This window comes from Pteronotus mesoamericanus, unplaced genomic scaffold (genome assembly GCF_021234165.1).
Source record: "Pteronotus mesoamericanus isolate MK-2021 breed Mesoamerican mustached bat unplaced genomic scaffold, CSHL_Meso_final scaffold_165, whole genome shotgun sequence".
Taxonomy (NCBI): domain Eukaryota; kingdom Metazoa; phylum Chordata; class Mammalia; order Chiroptera; family Mormoopidae; genus Pteronotus; species Pteronotus mesoamericanus.
The window spans coordinates 7,708,207-7,727,304 of NW_026555307.1; the positions used below are offsets into that span (position 1 = coordinate 7,708,207).

A 19,098-nucleotide genomic window follows, 5' to 3' on the forward strand; every position below is an offset into this window, starting at 1 on the left:
GATATTTATAGCAGTATCTTCATTACAATGCAAAATTATAAAAAATACAAATAACCATCTGGAGGATAAACAGTGGTATAGTCTTAAAATGAAATATACAAAATGAATATAAAAACACTACTGCCCATACAATAATGTATGAATCTTCAGAATGTCAAGTGAAAAAAGACACAAGGAATTCATGATGTATTATAAAAATATATAAAGACATGCAACTACTTCATGATGTTATAAGGCAGGGAAGTGATAATCTTAGAAGAAATAACAACTACTTATTATTTCACTGAGTGCAATGAGAAATATAGTCCATATTTCATTTCTCTTATGGAAACTGTTTATAATTATTATTATTATTATTATTATTATTATTCTTTTGCCTCTCCATGTATAAGTCTTAAAAATAAACGGAGTCAGCAGAACTTAAAAAATTAGAATCATTGCTGATAGAGTTCAGTAACAATGATCACACCCATTTTTATGCTATTAAACGATAAAACAGTCATGCTGTACGGTACTTTAAATTATTAACTATTATGACATTTGTGATTAAAATTACCATATTAGCATGTTTTAAAAAGAAACTAAAGTTGTATAATAACTTGGAAAGGAAAGCTTCACAAAGAAATCACACCATTTATTGCATCTCCATGTTTTCTCCCTTGTGAGTTCTTTGATGGACAATGAGGTTTCTCTTATAACTGAAGGATTTATCACACTCATTACAAATATAGGGTTTCTCTCCTGTGTGGGTTCTCTGATGTACAATGAGATTTGTCTTCTGGCGGAAGCACTTCCCACATTCATTACATTTGTATGGTTTCTCTCCGGTATGAGTTCTTTGATGATGAATGAGATATGACTTCCTGCTAAAGGCCTTCCCACACTGAGAACATTCATAGGATTTCTGACCTGTGTGTATTTTCTGATGTACAGTGAGGGTTGCTTTCTGGCGAAAGGACTTCCCACATTCATTACAAATATACGGTTTTTCACCTGTATGAATTCTCTGATGTAGATTGAGATTTGTCTTCTGACTGAAGGATTTTCCACATTCATTACATTCATATGGTTTCTCTCCTGTGTGAGTTCTGTGATGATCAATGAGGTATGACTTCATTCTAAAGGCCTTCCCACAGTGAGGACATTCATAAGATTTTTCCCCAGTATGTGTTCTCTGATGCGCTACAAGGGTTGTCTTCTGGCGGAAGGACTTACCACATTCATTACAAATATAGGGTTTCTCCTGATTATGAGTTTTCTCATGAAGAGCAAGGGTTGTCTTCTGGGAGAAGGACTTCCCACATTCATTACAAATATAGGGCTTTTCCCCTGTATGAGTTCTTTGATGTACAGTAAGATTTGCCTTCTGGTGAAAGGACTTCCCACATTCTATACAAATATAGGGCTTTTCTCCTGTATGAATTCTCTGATGTAGAGAGAGCGTTGTCTTCTGGCGGAAAGACTTTCCACAGTCATTACACTCATATGGTTTTTCTCCTGTATGAGTTCTCTGATGACGAATAAGGTGTGACTTCAATCTGAAGGCATTCTTACACTGTGAACATTCATATGACTTCTCCCCTGTATGTGTTCTCTGATGATCAGTGAGGGCTGTCTTTAGACGGAAGGACTTACCACATTCATTACAAACAAAGGGTTTCTCTCCTGTGTGAGTTCTTTGATGATCAATGAGATATGATTTCCTTCTAAATGAATTTCCACATTGATGGCATTGATAAGGTTTTTCCTCTGTGTGAATTCCCTGATGCAGAATCAATACTGACTTCCTGCAGAAGGACTTCCCACATTCAGTGCATATATGTTTTTTTTCAGTATTGGTTGCTCTTCTCCTTTTATTATACTCAGATGGGTTTTCATTTCTGTAAGCTCTGTGATGTGTAAGTAAACCTTTTTTAAGCAATAATTTCTCACAGTCATTACATCCAAATGATTGTAGTTGAGTTTCCATCTTATGATATTGCATCAGCACTTCATTATGACTGATACCTCTACCATGTTGATTATGGGATTTGACTCCATGGTGAGCTATCTCTGGTTTAGTATTGAAGAGTGATTTCTCATATCCATAATACTCATTATGCCTCTTTCTTGTAGGACTTAGATTACCGATGATTAATTCTGATACATTTTTAAAAATCTTTCCATGACTTTCATATTCGGGAATTAGATTTTTTGAATTTATAGGGTTTTTGCTTAAAGTAAATGTCCTGTCACATGCATTATTGTTTTCCTTAATCAGTTTTTTGGGACTTATGAATACAACTGATCTAGAATGCTTATCTTGGCATTCTTTGAGTTTCACTAAAAAGTCTTCAGCCTTCCAGTTTTTTTCTAGAAAAAAATTTAACAACTTGTGAATCTTCACACATTTGCTATGAAAAGGAACTGAATTAGGGTCTATTATATGCGGCCAAAAAAGACCCCAGACCAATTACTCCCTTCCTGGGACACAGAAGCTAAATAAAATCTCTGCTTCAGTGTGGAAAGGAATAAAAAAATAAGAAATGAATGTTAATAACTTTTCAACAGAAATTCATACATAAAGTTGACTGAACACAAGAAGCAGGGAACAGAAGACAAAAATGGTGAAAGAGGGACTGATGCTTGGATAGGCAGATTCAGAGGCAATGAAGTGACCCTATCAAGGGCATTAATCTTTAAATAGGATGGACAAGGTTAGTAGAAAAGCTTATTCAGGGAAAATATTAGAGGAAGGACTACCTCTGGAGGACACAGAACAGAGCCTTTATTTTTATATATTACCCCTAGGTTGCAAGGTAAAAACTTCCAGTTGTTCTACCATCCCTGTCCTTCTAGCCATCAATGGTAAATTTATAATTCCAAGCATTAATTAATTTCCCAGTGTTTAGAAAAATTATCCTATATTGTAGGTCTGATCCTCTATATAGCTGAGAATAATTTTCTCTTGTGACAAAAAACTAAAAAAACACAACAGGAAATTTAAAACAGACTAGAGTTACATTGACTGGTGTATTTAGATTGCCATTATTGTCAATTTTTTTCAGAATTGTTCAACTAAAAACTCTCATGACTATCAATTATAACTATTCCTCTTTTCAATTGCTGACTTATTTTTTCAGGTTTAAAAGAAACACTATTCAAGTCCTTCCCCAATACAGTAACATTACCTAACTACAGATGAGATTGCTCATTCTGGTTCTAGATCTTTCTGTAACTTTAACTTTCATTTCTCTTATAAGTTTAGAGTTATATTTGACTTCTGTTACTTTGTAATCATCCAAATATTGTGGAACAATGTTAAATCTAGGCTCCAAAATCTTTTTCTGCCTTGAGACCATTACCACCAACACTAACATATAAGGAATTTATCCTGTAAACAAAATTTTACATCCTCTAGAATCATCCCTTACATTCAAACAAGTTTTAAGGGTTGTTCCCATATCTGACAAATCACAGCCATAAAAAGTTTACATTAATACTGTATATCATAGGTGGTGTGCTTGATAGAAACCAAACAACTCATTCAGAATGTATATAGCCATAGCCTATACAGGTATATCTAACAGGAACTTATAAGTACATGCTTTCTGACTGGGGGAAACAGATATCTCTCCTGTATAGCTCCACCAACAGGTCATGGAACAACTACTAAATATCTAAACAAGTTATTGTTTAGCAAAGGCAGAAACAGGGGATCTTATCTTTGATGGAAAGAGACCTTAAGCATAAACCATGTACAATTAGGTATTAAATGATATAATCATATCCAAGTACTGTGTGTGTTATAATTCATAAGTAGCATAGGAATTCACAGAAAAAGAAAACTATGGACATGATGTGGAGTAGTCAAGGAATAGTTCATAGAGAAGAAATCTCAAGACTGAACCATAAGATATACAGTTTGTGGAAGGGAGAACACAGTATAATGAAAAGTACAGAGATGACAAATCCTATATTTGGAGAAAAGTTGGATTAAGTGGAAATTACCAAGAGTTTCCTATAAGAGAGAGAAACAAAGTTGAAAAGACTGGATTAGGACTTATTATGTTAGACCTTGAAAGATGAAGAATTTCAATTTCATATTAAAAAAATAACAAATAACAAGTAACATATGTTGTCAGAGAAGTAACAATATAATTTTAATGAACTAGGAAAAATTATAGTGAAGATGAGCTGCAAATACAATAATCAAGACATAAAATAAGATAGTTATTTTGTAGAATGTCAATGAGAAATGTAAATATGGGAGAAGTAAATATATTTCAGAGGCTGGTAAACATAACACAAATTGTAAAGGGAACCATAGAGATGATGGCAGAGAAAGAAGAATCAAGCAGATATCAGGCAGGAGAAAATAAGTAAAAAATAGGTAAGGGAAAACAATTTAAGAGCTAGAAAAGTTAGTGATTTTTATGTCTAACATATGCCACAAAATAGGTAAGACATTATAATGTAGAATTCCTAAAGGACTAGAGTGAAGGTGGGAGAAATTATCTGAGTATGTCCATTCAGAAGCATAGACAAAAAACAAAGAGCTCAAGTCCTGAGAATAAATGAGATTATTATAATATAGAGTTCCAGTCAAGATGGAGGCATGGGTAGATGTGCTTCACTTCCTCACACAACCATAGAAAGAATTACAACCAGATCTCAAAACTACTAACATCCAGGACTGTCAGAAAATCAAGCTGGTCTGTCAGCCAAGGATTTAAAGAAGACACATTCATTCAGATACGTAGCAGGGATGGAGTTGAGTCGCAGAGATGGGCGAGAGGTGATGTGGGGCAGAGAGGCGGAATGGAGCAGAAAGGTGGAGGCAGCAGTGGAAAGGACAATGGATGGGAGGGATACCTTGAGAGTGAGCAAACTCAGCCCCATGCCAGACCACACAGACCAGGGTTCCATTACTGGGAAAATAGATCCCTGTTAGCTCTGGTGTTAAAAACCAGTGGGGTTGGGGTAGCTGAAGAAATAACCAGATTTTTGCTGCTTCAAGGGCCAGCATGGTCTTAGAACCTATGGAAACCCACCTGCTCAGGGACTTACCACCTGACCAGCAGCTGGAAGGGCATCAGTCGAACAGGGGAAAGGAGTGAAGTGACTGGAAACAGGGTGAATGCCAAGCAAACTGCCAGAAGCCAGGAGGCAGCATTGTCTCCACTATGAGCTGTTCCCACACAGCCACAAAGTGGTGAAACGGGTTGTCCTGCCCTGGCAATTACTTAAGGTTCTGCCCCACACAATTTACAGGTGCTTTTTTTTTTTACATATGCTATGCTACTAAGACATGGAGTAAAAGCAGCTCTACCTAATACACAGAAACAAACATATGGAGCCTGCCAAATTGAGGAGACAAAGAAATGTGGGCCACATGAAAGAGCAGAATAAAACCCCAGAAAAAGAACTAAGTGAAACGGAGATAGCCAAACTATCTGAGTTCAAAATACTGGTTATCAGGATGCTCAGAGAACACCTTGAACAGGGCAAAAAAATAAAGGAAGAAATGAAAGTTACACTAAGTGAAATAAAGAATAATCTACAGGAGACCAACGGAGAAGGGAAGGAAGCTGGGATTCAAACCAACAATTTGGAATATAAGGAAGAGATAAACATTCAACCATATCAAAAAGAAGAAACAAGAATTCAGAAAAATGAGGATAGGTTTAGGAACCTCTGTGACATCTCCAAATGTGCCAAAATCCAAATCATAGGGATGCCAGAAAGAGAAGAGCAAGAGCAAGAGATTGAAAATTTATTTGAAAAAATATTGAAAGGAAACGTCCCTAATTTGGTCAAGGAAATAAACATACAAGTCCAGGAAGCACCAAGAGTCTCAAAGAAGTTGGAGCCAAAAAGGACCATATCAAGACATATCATAATTAAAGTGCCAAAGGTTAAAGATTTAAGAGTGCTTCTTAAAAACAGCAAGAGAAAAGCAGAGAATTACCTACCAAAGAGTTCCTTTAAGACTATCAACTGATTTCTCAAAAGAAACTGCGGGCAAGAAGGGACTGACAAGAAATATTCAAAGTGATGAAAAGCAACTACCTACAACCTAGATTACCCTATCCAGCAAAGCTATTGTTTAGGATGGAAGGGCAGATAAAGTGTTTCCCAGACAAGGTAAAGCTAAAGGAGTTCATCACCACCAAGTCATTATTACAGAATGTTAAAGAGGCTTATTTAAGAAAAAGAAGATCAAAACTATGAACGTTAAGATGGCAACAAATTCATGAGTATCAGCAACTGAATCTAAAAAAAACAAACTAAGCAAACAATCAGAAGAGGAACAGAATCATAGATATGAAGATCATTTGGAGGGTTATCAGCAGGGAGAGGGTAGGGGGAGATTTGGGGTTAAGGTGCAAGAATTAAGAAGTATAATTGGTAGGTAAAATATAGACCGGGGGATGTTAAAAATAGTATAGGAAAGGTAGAAGCCAAAGAACTTATATGCACAACCCACAGACATGAAAAAAGTGGGTGAAACTGCTGGAGGGAAGGTGGAGTACTGGGTGAAGATGAGCAAAGGGGGAAAAACTGGGACAAATGTAATAGCATAATCAATAAAATATATTTAAAAAACAACCAAGGATTGACCTAGTAATTGGTGATCAGCTATATAAAATCAACCATAAGCCCTGCCCGAGTGGCTCAGTAGGTTGGAGCATCATGCCGTACACCAAAAGATTGCAGGTTTTGTTCCTGGTCAGAGCACCTACCTAGGTTTCAGGTTTGATCCCCAGTCATGTTTCATACGGGAGGCAGCTTATTGATGGTTCTCTCTCACATCAATGTTTCTCTTTCTTTCACACTCTCTCTCTCTTTCTCTCTATCCCTTCCTCTCTCTCTAAAATCAATACACATATCCTTGGGTGAGGTTAAAAATAAATAAATAAATAAATAATAAATAAAATGAACATGACATTTAATGGAAGAAAATGCTAACTATGGAATTATCAGTATGGGCCAAGCATAGGAGTTTTAAAATTAATAGCTAGGTTTATGCTGAGAATGAGAACATAAACTTAGCACATAAAATAAATCTGAGGTAAGAATGGAAAAAAGAAATGGAAAGCAACTAAGAAGAGAAGCATAAACCAAGAATTTTCAATTTTCTAGAGACTGATTTAAGAATTCCTAAAAGAAATCTATACAATAGCAGTGAGAGAAGGGAATGAGAATGCCAGAAAAAGACAAATAAAAAAAAAGACTTAAAAGAAGGAAAGTTCATAGTACATTCTGATTAAGTCAAGAGTGGCAACTATCTTTGGTAACATCAAACAAACTAGTAAAGAAAAAGATATAGGGAGAGTGATATTAGAAAGTTTGCTTCAAGTTTGCAGGCATAATGACAATTCTAAAGGTTAAAAACCTTTAAAAAGATATTCCCAAAATATTTCAAAGTTGCCATCAACCCTATAACTGCTTATAAATTTATTTTCCACTAGTTTCATCTGCCTGAGAATCAGAAACTCACCTAAGCAGGTGTGACTTGTCAATGGTGTCCATGGCTCTTCTCCTCGTTCCAACTTGAGGATCACATCAGGCTTGGTCATGTGACAGCCTGATGAGGGAAGATCAGGATTAGTTGCTTAGGGTTCAATACACTTAAAAACTAGTAAGGTGCATTTTCAGTACTGCAAATTAAGATGCACCTTTGCTTAACAGTAAATTTAATACCTTGCACTGGGCAAGTGAAAGATAAACTCTTTCTGTTAACCAAAAAGGATTCATCACCTCTTATCCCTGAAATTGAAGATCACACATACTTGAAGCACTTTGAAAGAACATATATGATACTGGAAGTTTCATGCAGGTTTTCTTACCCACAGAAATGAGGTGGCAATAATTTTCCAACATCACATCCATGTATAGAGTCTTCTGAGCAGGATCCAGGTGCTGCCATTCCTCCTCTGTGAAATCCACAGTCACATCTTTAAATGACACTGATCCCTGCAATGGATAGAAACTATGATTACCACAAGTTGACTAGATACTGGGGACTAGTTTCGATCCTGTTTCTTTGTGGCATTCATAAGAAAACTTGCAAAAAAAGGCCATCATTTTTCTTGTTTTGTGATTTACATTGTGAAGAAAACAAAAAGTACCTGCCACCAAATTTATTTAATAATCCATTCTAAAACTATTTACTGTGAAGTCACTTTATACCCCAAAACTGCCCTCATTCTCTTGGATGACAAGGCAAAATACTGTCCCTGCTTTCAAGAAGCTACAGCCTCAAAGCATGCAATACATATCTTCAAGAAGCTATATGTAAACACAAACCTGCAAAAAGGTATTACAGGCAGTACAAGGGAAGAATGTAAAAGATGCCGTGTATCACAACAGCAGAACAATTTTCTCAGCATTCACTGAGGTGAATTTTTTTCCCTTTAATATTACTGTGATGTGCAAGAAGAATGTGACTTTAAAATACATGGGAGTGACTTTCAGCATCCAGTTATCATAGTGTGAATTGGTCAGGAAAACAATCCCTCAGATTATAAAATCTGAACACAATATATTATAACCAACTAACAGATAGCACTGAAAAACAAGCAGAAATATCCTTAGAAGATAGCAATTGCAATGGCTGAAACTCAAATTTGTGGCATTTTTGCATGAAGTACTGTACCCAAAATCCCACAGCTCTTAAGGCAGAAAACCACAGTGCCCTTCCTCAAACATGGTACAGAACAGAACTGAAAGGCAGAAGAGCTGTAGATTCAGGGATAAATTCTGCAAGTGAGAGAAGTATAGAATGAATGAGACCTAAAATCTGTTTATTAACTCTGCCAGAAGTCCAGGTTGAGAGTTAAACTGAGCAATTGTTGGAGAGATGACAGAGATCTTAGGAAAAAGCTGACAGACACCAGAAAAGAGTTTTGAAAAACAGAAGCGCACCTGGTGAGGTTAAAATTTCTGCTTTGCTGATTACCAGCATGCCACAACATGCTGATAACTCAAGCAGTAACAAACTGAAGCCTTACAGACTCAAGTGTCAGAAATGGGAGCTGACAAAACAGCAGGAGAGTATAAAGGGTAAAGCCCTGAAAAAAAAGAGAGCTGTAGAAAGTAAGACCCACAAATCTATGTATATATACACTAACCAATTCTTTGCTTGAGACCTAAGGAACATGAGAAAAAGGAGAACCTACCTACCCTCAGAGGGCCAGGGTAAAAAGCAGCAGCCAGAAGCTTAAGGATATATCAGCTGCTTCATACCTGAGGTGGGAGTGATGGGGGAGTGGTGAGGTTTGAAAAAGTAATGATGGAAAACTTTCCTAATTTGAGGAGAGAAAAAGTAACACAAGTTAGGAAGCACAGAGGGCCCCATTCAAGAGGGACCCACGAGGCCCACTTCAAGACACATCATCATTAAAATGACAAATATCAAAGACAAAGAAAGAATCCTAAGGCAGCAAGGGAGAAACAGGTAGTAACATACAAGGGAGCCTCAATATGGCTAGTCGCTGACTTCTCTACAAGCCAGAAGGGAATGGCAAGAAATATTCCAAGTAATGAAAAGCAAAGGTTTGCACCAAGACTGCTCTACCCAGCAAGGATCTCAATTAAAATAGAAGGTGAAATAAGGAGTTTCCCAGAAAAAAGAAGACTAAAAGAATACATCACCACCAAACCAGCACTGCAAGAAATGCTAAACAGACTGGTTTAAGAAGATGAAGAAAAAGAGTGAGAAAGAGAAAACCCTGGTACAAGGGAAAAAATGAATAAGATTCTATCAACATAACTCTCAATGTAAATGGGCTAAATGCCCCAATCGAAAGACACAGGATAGCTGAATGATAAGAAAACATGACCCACACATATGCTACCTACAGGAGACCCACCTCAGAACAAAGGACCTATACAGACTGAAAGTAAAGGGATGGGAAAAAAAAATTCAACCAAATGGACAGGAAAAAAAAAGCCGGAGTAGCAATACTTTATCAGACAAAATAGATTTCAAAACGAAGGCCATAAAAAGAGACCCAGAGGGGCACGTCTAATACTTAAAGGAAGAATCTATCAAGAAGACATAAACATTGTAAACTTATATGCACCCAACATAGGAGCACCCAAATATATATGGAAAATCTTGGACAACTTCAAGAAAGACATAGACAGCAACACACTGATATTAGGGGATTTTAACATCCCGTTGTCAAAAAGGGACAGATCTTCCGAACAAAACATCAACAAGGATATTGTGGACCTAAATGATGCATTAGATCGAATGGACTTAACTGACATTTTAGAAACTTTCAACCCAAAGAAGCAAAAACATATTCTTTTCAAATGCGCATGGAACTTTTACAAAGACAGACCACATGATAGGACACAAAGCAAGCCTCAGCAAATTCAGGAAAACTGAAATAATACCAAGCATTTCCTCAGACCACAAGGGCTTGAAACTGGAAACCAACCTCAAGGACAAACCTCAAAAACTGGCAAACTTGTGGATTTGAACAGCACACTATTAAACAATGAATGGGTCAATAATGAGATAAGAGAAAAAATCAAACAGTTTCTGGAAACAAATGAAAATGAACAGACAACAGTCCAAAACTTCTGGGACACAGCAAAGGCAGTCTTGAGAGGGAAGATCATAGCAATACAGGCCTACCTAAAAAACATAGAAACATTTCAAATAAAAGACCTAACACTACAACTTCAAGAACTAGAGAAACAACAACAAATAAATCCCAGAGCAAGTGGAAGGAAGGAAATAGTCAAGATTAGAGCAGAACTAAATGACATAGAGACAAAAAGAACAATTCAGAGGATCAACCAATCCAGAAGCTGGTTCTTTGAAAAGATAAATAAAATTGACAAGCCTTTAAGCAGACCCATCAAGAAAAAAATGGAAGAGGACCCAAATAAATAATATCAGATATGAAAGAAGAGAAGTAACAACTGATACCACAGAAATACAAAGGATTTTAAGAAACTGCTATGAACAATTATATGCCAAGAAATTTGAAAACCTATAATGAAATGGACAAATTTCTAAAAAGTATAATCTTCCAACAATGAATGAAGAAGAAGCAGAAAGCTTGAATAGATAACAGCTAGGGAAATTGAAGCAGTAATCAAGAAACTCCCGGCACACAAAAGCCCAGGGCCGGATGGTTTCATAGGAGAATTTTACAAAAAACTTAAGGAAGAGCTAACTCCTGTTCTTCTCAGACTATTCCTGAAAATCCAAGAGGAAAGAAGACTTCCAGACTCTTTTTAAGAGAGCATCACCTTAATCCCCAAACCAGATAGAGATGCTACAAAGAAAGAAAACTACAGGCCAATATCACTGATGAACATAGACACTAAAATCCTCAACAAAATATTGGCAAACTGCATCCAGCAATACATTAGAAAGATCATCCACCATTATGAAGTGGGATTCATCCCAGGGATGCAGGGATTGTTCAATATATGCAAATCAATAAATGTAATACATCACATAAACAATGTAAAGACAAAAACCACATGATCATCTCGATAGATGCAGAAAAAGCAATCGATAAGGTACAGTACCCATTTATGATAAATACACTCAGCAAAATGGGAATAAAGGGGGCATACCTCAATGAAATAAAGGCTATATATGAAAAACCTACAGCCAACATCATACTCAACGGGCAAAAACTAAAAGCTTTCCCCCTATGATCAGGAACACGACAAGGATGTCTGCTTTCACTTCTATTCAACATAGTATTGGAAGTCCTAGCCGCAGTGGTCAGACAAGAAAAAGAAATAAAAGACATCCAAAGTGGAAAGGAGGAAGTAAAAACTGTTTGCAGATGACATGATAGTGTACATAGAAAACCCTGTAGACTCTACCAAAAAACTCCTCAACCTAATAAGTGAATTTGGCAAAACACCGGGATACAAAGTCAATATTCAGAAATCACAGGCATTTTTGTACACTAGCAATGAAATAGAAGAAGAAATCAGAAAACAAATACCATTTGCTATTAGCAACAAGAAAAATAAAGTTCCTAGGATAAATTTAACCAAGGAGGTAAAAGACCTGTACGCAGAAAACTATACAACACTGAAGAAAGAAATTAAGGAAGACACAAATAAATAGAAGCACATACTGTGCTCATGGACTCGAAGAATTAATATCATCAAAATGTCCATACTACCCAAAGCAATTTATAGATTCAATGCAATCCCTATTAAGATACCAATGACATATTTCACAGAAAGAGAACAGACATTTCAAAAATTTATATGGAACCATAAATGACCCTGAATAGCCACAGTAATTTTGAGAAAGAAACACAAAGTAGAAGGGATCACAATACCGGACATCAAACTCTACTACAAGGCCACTATAATCAAAACAATCTGGTACTGGCACAAGAACAGACACATAGATCAGTGGAACAAAATAGAAAGCCCAGAAATAAACCCATGTCTCTACAGTCAATTAATATTTTACAAGGGAGCAGAAGCATAAAGTGGAGTAAAAATAGCCTCTTCAACAAATGGTGTTGGGAGACCTGGACAGCTACATGCAAAAAACTGAAATTTTAACATCAGCTTACACCATACACAAAAACAAACTCAAGATGCATAAAACACTTAAATATAAGTTGCAACACCATAAAAGTCCTAGAGGAGAACATAGGCAGGAAACTCTCAGATATCCCACTCAGCAGTATTTTTACCGATTTGTCTCCTAAAGGAAGGGACATAAAGGAAAGAATAAACAGGTGGGACCTCATCAAAATAAGAAGCTTCTGCACAGATAAAGAAAACATCAGCAAAATGAAAAGGGAGCCTACCATATCGGAAAATATATTTGCTAATGATACATCAGATAGAGGTTTGATCTCCAAGAAAAAATAAAGAACTATCAGGACTGCACTCCATGAAGACAAACGATCCAATCAAAAAATGGGCAAAGGACCTGGGCAGACGCTTTTCCAAGGAGGAGATACAGAGGGCCCAGAGGCATTTGAAAGGATGCTCAGCATCACTAGCCATCAGAGAAATGCAGATCAAAACCACCATGAGGTACCACCTCACACCGGTCAGAATGGCCATCATAAACAGATCCACAAACAACAGGTGCTGGCGAGGCTGTGGAGAAAAGGGAATCCTAGCACACTGTTGGTGGGAATGCAGCCTGGTGCAGCCACTATGGAAAGCAGTGTGGAATTTCCTCAAAAAGCTGAAAATGGAACTGCCTTTTGATCCAGTGATTCCCCTGCTGGGACTATACCCTAAGAACACCAAAACGCCAATAGAAAAGAACCTATGCACCCCAATGTTCATAGCAGCACAATTTACAATAGCCAACTGTTGGAAGCAACCTAAATGCCCATCAGTAGATGATTGGACGAAAAAGTTATGGTACATATACACAGTGGAATACTACGCAGCAGAAAGAAAAAAAGAACTATAAACTTCGCGACAGCATGGATGGAACTGGAGAGCATTATGCTAAGCGAAATAAGCCAGGGGGCGAAAGACAAATACCATATGATCTCACCTATAAGCGGAACCTAACCAACAATACAAAGATGCAAGAAAATAATACCAGCAATGCTGAAAGGAAAAGAAATCAACAGAGACAAGAGGGAAGGAGGGAGGAGGGGCGGGGAAAAGGAAGGGAAGGGGAAAGTCAAGGAACATATAGCAAGGACTCATGGACAAAACCAAAGGGGAAGAGCTGAGGGAGGGAAGGAGAGAGGGGGTAAGGGAAAGTGGTGGGGGGTAGGCAGAGACAAATGTATTTGAAAAAATAAATTAAAATAAAATTAAAAAAATAAAATAAAAAGTAAGTGAAATTAAAAATACAGCCTTTGTATCCAATGATGGTTGTTTGAATTTTGAGGGAAATAGTGAAGTTTCGGCACAAAGGTTATTAAAATAATCAATGTATTTTTTTTGGCCTCACACAAAGACAAGAAGGAAAGACCAAGATCATAAGATTTGATGATAAAAACACCATAGTAATAAATTTTCATTTACCAAAAAAAAAAAAAAAAAAAAAAGAGTTAATGGGACTATTACCCTAAATTTTTTTAAAAAAACAAGAGTACCTTTTAATTTATTTTATGAAGCAACTCTTACACTGATACCAAAATTAAAAAAGACAATAAAGAATATTACAGAGTCCCTGATGAATTACAATGAAAAAATTAATACAATATTATCAAATTGAGTAAAGTGATATATAAAAAAGCATTACACATTATGACCACGGTGTCTCACCGCTGGAATGCAACATTAGTATAACATCTGAAAACCACTAACATAATCATTATAATATCAGGGTAAAATAATAAAACCATATGATCATTTCAAATAAAGAAAAAGAATTAAGTAAAATTTAAAATATACATATATTTGCTCTCACCAATTCTATTAATGCTGTAGATAGTCTATAAAGAATGACAAGAAGAAACATCAGGCATACAGACTAGAAAAAAAGAAGAGAAAATATTTGTAGATCATGATCAAATATGTAGAAAGGACCACAGGAATCTACACAAAAAGGCTACTAGAAATAATAAGTGAATTTAGCAAGGTCACAGGATACTAATATGAAAATATAAAAATCAAGTCCGCTTTTATATATTAACAATAATTGAAAATGAAATTAAAGAATAAATTTAACAAACTATCTGTAAGACCTGTACACTGAAAACTACAAAAAACTGCTCAGAAAAACTTTAAAAGACCTAAATAAACATGGAAATATACCAGGTCTGTGGAATAGAAGACACACTACCATTAACATACCAATTATCTCCAACCAATTTATAGTCTTTGACAATCACAGTCAAAATAGGTTGCTTTATAGAGATCAGTAAGTTATGTCTAAAATTTACATGGAAATGTAAAACACCTAGCATATCTAAAACAAGATTAAAAAAATAGAGATGGAAGATTCGCGTTACCTGATTTTAGGACTTAATATGGCTGTGTTACACTGGTAAAACCATAAATATACAAACCAATGAAGCATACTACAGAGACACACCTACATATGTATAGTCAAATGATTGTTAATAAAGGCTCCAGGATAATTCAGTAGGGAAAGGATTGTTTTCACAGATGATTCTGGAAAACCTGAATACCCATTTTAAAAAAGGAACTTCAATTCTACCTTACAGCATACAAAAGAATTAAGTTGAAATGGATCATTTACTTAAAAGGAAAATCTAAAACCACAATTCTCATATAGTAAACAAAGAGTGAGATATGCACAACCCTGGGAGTATGCAAAGACTTCTGAGATAGGGCTTAAAAAGCATGGATCATAAAATTTGAAAACCTGATAAACTGGATTTCTTTAAAATTAAAAACTTCAGCCCTGACTAGTGTGGCACTTTTGGTTGGGCATTGTCTCGCAGACCTGAAGGTCACCGGTTCAATTCCCAGTCTAGGTACATGCCTGGGTTGCAGTTTTGGTCACCGGTGAGGGCATGTGCAAGAGGCAACTGATCGATGTTTCTCTCCCTCTCTTTTTCCCTTTCTTCCACTCTCTCTAAAAATAAATAAATAAAGTATTTTTAAAAAAATTAAATGCTCAACTCTACAAGGCCCTATTAGGAAAATAAAAAATCAAATCATTGACTAAGAAAAGATATTCACGGTACTTTTACCTGAACAAACATTTGTATAAAGAACTCTCACAACACAAGAGTGAAAAAACCACCAATGCACATAAAAATTGGCAAAAGGTCTGAACTTAGAAGATTATATAAATGACAAACAGATTATATAAATGAAAAAATAAAAAATACCCACCAATTTTAATCATATCAGGGAAATAAAAATTAAAACAATACTAAAATACCATTACACACTTCCAAGTGTGACTAAAATTAAAGAGTGGCCATACCTGGTGTTGGTGAGGTTACGAAGCTACTGTAAATTGCATATTTTACTAGTGGGAATGTAAAATGGCACAACTTTGTGTAACAGTTTGGCAGTTTCTTATAAACATACATTTTTCCACACAACCCACTGATTCCACAACTAGGTATTCAACTGAAAGGAATGAAAATACAGTCCATGCAGAGGTTTTTCTCTGCAAATGTTCATAGACGTATCATTCATTGTAGTCAAAAAGTAGGGGAAAAATTGTATAAAAAAAAAGAATGGATAAGATTCAGAAGATGGTGGTGAAGTAGTGGGAGCCAAGTCCACTTGCTCTGGCACCCAACGCGGACACTTAGCTGATCTTCTGAAAAACAAAGATAACGGTCAACAAAATCTTAGCTGATACGGAGTTTGGAAGCCAAAGATTACAGAGGACACTTCAAAATAGGCAGTAAGATTTTATAGGTGGATAGGAAAAGTCCCTGGGCGTGGCACGAGCACCTGTGGTGAGCGTGATACCTGCGGTTGCGATGCCTGCATCCATCGAGAATCTGGTCAGAGATAGCAGTCCAGGGGCTCCATCCCCTCCCAGGGCGGGGTATCCCCAGATCCAGGTGCAGAGCGACTTGGGTACAAAAAGTCGTTGGGGTGAACCAGGCTACACACACACAGAGCTAGTGAACACTGACGGGCAGGGGTTTGGGGGGAGTGCCAGAGACTGAGAGATACTGTCTGCACCTGGTCCTGCTGGAGGAGGACTGTAGCTGGTCATGACTGCAATATACCTCTTGGTTTTTGGAGAGGTGTAGTGTGTGGAAAGCTGGACAATGGCTTGGCACTGCAATGGGAGAATCCAGAGAAACTTTTTTTAAAGGGGAGCTGAGGAGTGCTGGGCAAATACCCAGCATATGCAACTGCCAGGCCAACAAGGGAGGATTGCAGGAGCAATTTACTTCCACTCAGTACACCTGGGTGGATTGATTTAAGGGGTGCAAAGCAAGGTGATTTCTTAGCCCCAGCTTGGTGCAGTGGTGCAAAAGGACAGTGTGGGCTACAGTGTGCTGCGGGGTTGATTGGCTGGGGACTGTGCACCTGAGATTATTTGAGGCCAGTCTGGGCCCCCTCCTTGGTTGAACCTCTGGGAAGGGAAGACTGAGCGCAGCCCTCAACTTCTGCAGGAGCAGGGGAAGATCAGCAAAACCGGTTAGGCAGACTTAACAGCTCTATAGGGGGCATTATCAGCAAGAGTAAGACAGCAAGAACACCTAAAAGGGGCCATATTGAACTCCTCACAGGGAAACAAAGTACACTGGGTCCTAGGGCCCTGTTTCACTGAGGCCATCAAAGCAAGGAGTTCAGAAAGTGTGCACCAAGGGGGAATCAGGGCACCACCCAGCCCTTGGCTCATACACAGAGCTGATGTCTACACCAAACAGAAGAGAGCTGACACTCTTACATAGATTGTTCCCTGCCCCTGTGAAATGGAAGCTATTCAATCAGAAACTGAACTGAGGCAGAACAAGGTATGAGGTGTAAGGGCAGGGGGAATGCACCCACAATTTTCCCATAAGAATGAACAGTGCTTTCCAGGGGAGATACGGAGGCCTCAGCCTCTCGATCTCAACAGAAGCTCCTTTTAGAGGCAGGTGAAGATGTAGGTGGTGTTGCCAGAACTTGTACAATCAACTCCCAGACCCTGAGCTCATTAAAAAAAAAGAGATGGATCCAGAAAGAAGTCAGCAGGCTAACACCAACAGCTGAGATGAATTTCACCTTGCTCTTCCTTAGAACTTAAATGTTGTTTTTCTTTCTCCTTTTTTTCCTTTCACATAGCCTTTTAATATTTCTTCTTTTGTCTCAATTATATTACAACTAACTCACCATTCTAGGTCTTTCATTTTTTATTCTTTTTATTCAGAGTATATATTTTGCTCATATTATTGCTATTTCAAATCCCTCATAGCACCCCTCCCTGGTGTCATTCCATTTTGCCTTTTCTTGACTTTACTTATTGTTGTAACCTTTATTTTCTCCCATGATACACCATGTTCTCATTCCTTAGTGCTATTATTTCTCTTCCATCTATCCTCACAAAAGCATTCTTCCTTCCTTAAGTCAGCTCACGTTCTTTTTCACCCTCTTATAATAGTCTTCTTTCCTTTCCACATTTATAAATTGTGGTTAGTTGGACAAGGATATCACGGTTATTGCTGTTCTTCTGTTCTTCTCCAACGGAATTCCTACTTGTTCACTACTTGTTTGTACTTTAAATCCCATAGGCTACTCTCCCTGTCTAACTCCATTTTGTCTTTCCCCTGCTCTTGATCAGTTGAGTTACAAATTTTATTTTAATTTTCCCTCCGTTTCTTAGCCCGGGTTCTATAACTTACTTACTCTTATTACTTGTCTCCCACATCCTCTCCAAATCATTTTTCTTTTTGGTAGATATCTCATATACACTTTTCTCTCTTGTATTATATTCTTATTTCTTATCCACCTCTATTAGTTTTTGCACAACTGTCATTGTAATTGACCCTGCTGTGGTTTTTCTACAATTTTGTTCCCATTGGTTCAATACCTTTTTAATTTTACTTCAAAACTCATAGTATATTCCTTCCTTTGCTTACTCCATTTTTACCATTGGGTATCCCTGCTTTACTTAGGTTTAAATTTTATTTTCTCCTTTGCTTTCTTTTTATTTCCTACTCTTATTATTTCTCCTCCATTTTCCCATTCAAAATCATTTTCCCTCTTTTAGTCATTTAGTCTTTTAGTCCAAAGTCCTTCTTTCCTATCTTTTAATATTCTTAATCTCTTTCCACCTTTATTAATCTTTGCTCAATTGCTGTTGATATTGCTGATGTGGCAGGGTTTTGTTTGTTTGTTTGTTTGTTTTTTGCTGACATGGTTTGGTTTTCTGGTAATGTTGTTTTGCTGACCAGCACCTGTACAACAGGATATAAGATGCAGCAGGAGGTGTGACTACCAGTCAGCCAGCTGGAGGGGAGAACCCAACAACAAATAAGCCACAAACAGGATAAGCCCAAATACAACAAGAGAGCCCATACAAACAGAAGAAAGGGCCATCCTAGGGCATCCAAATCAGGAGATCAAAGAGACTGCACCACTGAGTCCCACAAAACTCCTACCAAAGAAGTCCACTCCACAAAGACAGGGAGTCAAAGCAGAGCATACTGACATGCAGAAACAATCAAAAAGAGTCACCTAAAATGGAGAGACAAAGAA

The 19,098-nt window shown here is 37.2% G+C and overlaps 2 protein-coding genes across 2 annotated transcripts in view; one reads left to right on the plus strand and one right to left on the minus strand.

Annotated features, from left to right (window-relative positions):
- The window catches only part of LOC129083212 (zinc finger protein 420), a 367,495-nt gene that overhangs the window by 91,429 nt on the left and 256,968 nt on the right, over nt 1–19,098 (plus strand). The gene's annotated exons all lie outside the window — the stretch shown is intronic.
- On the minus strand, nt 635–14,431 carry LOC129083003 (zinc finger protein 567). Its single transcript, XM_054588795.1, has 4 exons — nt 14,381–14,431; nt 7,833–7,959; nt 7,484–7,570; nt 635–2,352 (listed from the first exon to the last, which is right to left on the minus strand). The coding sequence occupies exons 1-4, from the start codon at nt 14,429–14,431 to the stop codon at nt 635–637; spliced, it is 1,983 nt and encodes a 660-aa protein (XP_054444770.1).

Excerpts from the sequence above, each read along its gene's own strand:
- LOC129083003 (XM_054588795.1), bottom strand. The coding sequence starts at position 14,431 with ATGTTTCTTCTTGTCATTCTTTATAGACTATCTACAGCATTAATAGAA. Across the intron at positions 7,960-14,380 it reads CTACAGCATTAATAGAATTG|GGATCAGTGTCATTTAAAGA; the intron begins GTGAGAGCAAAT and ends TATCCATTGCAG. Across the intron at positions 2,353-7,483 it reads GACAAGTCACACCTGCTTAG|AAAAAAACTGGAAGGCTGAA; the intron begins GTGAGTTTCTGA and ends ATTTTTTTCTAG.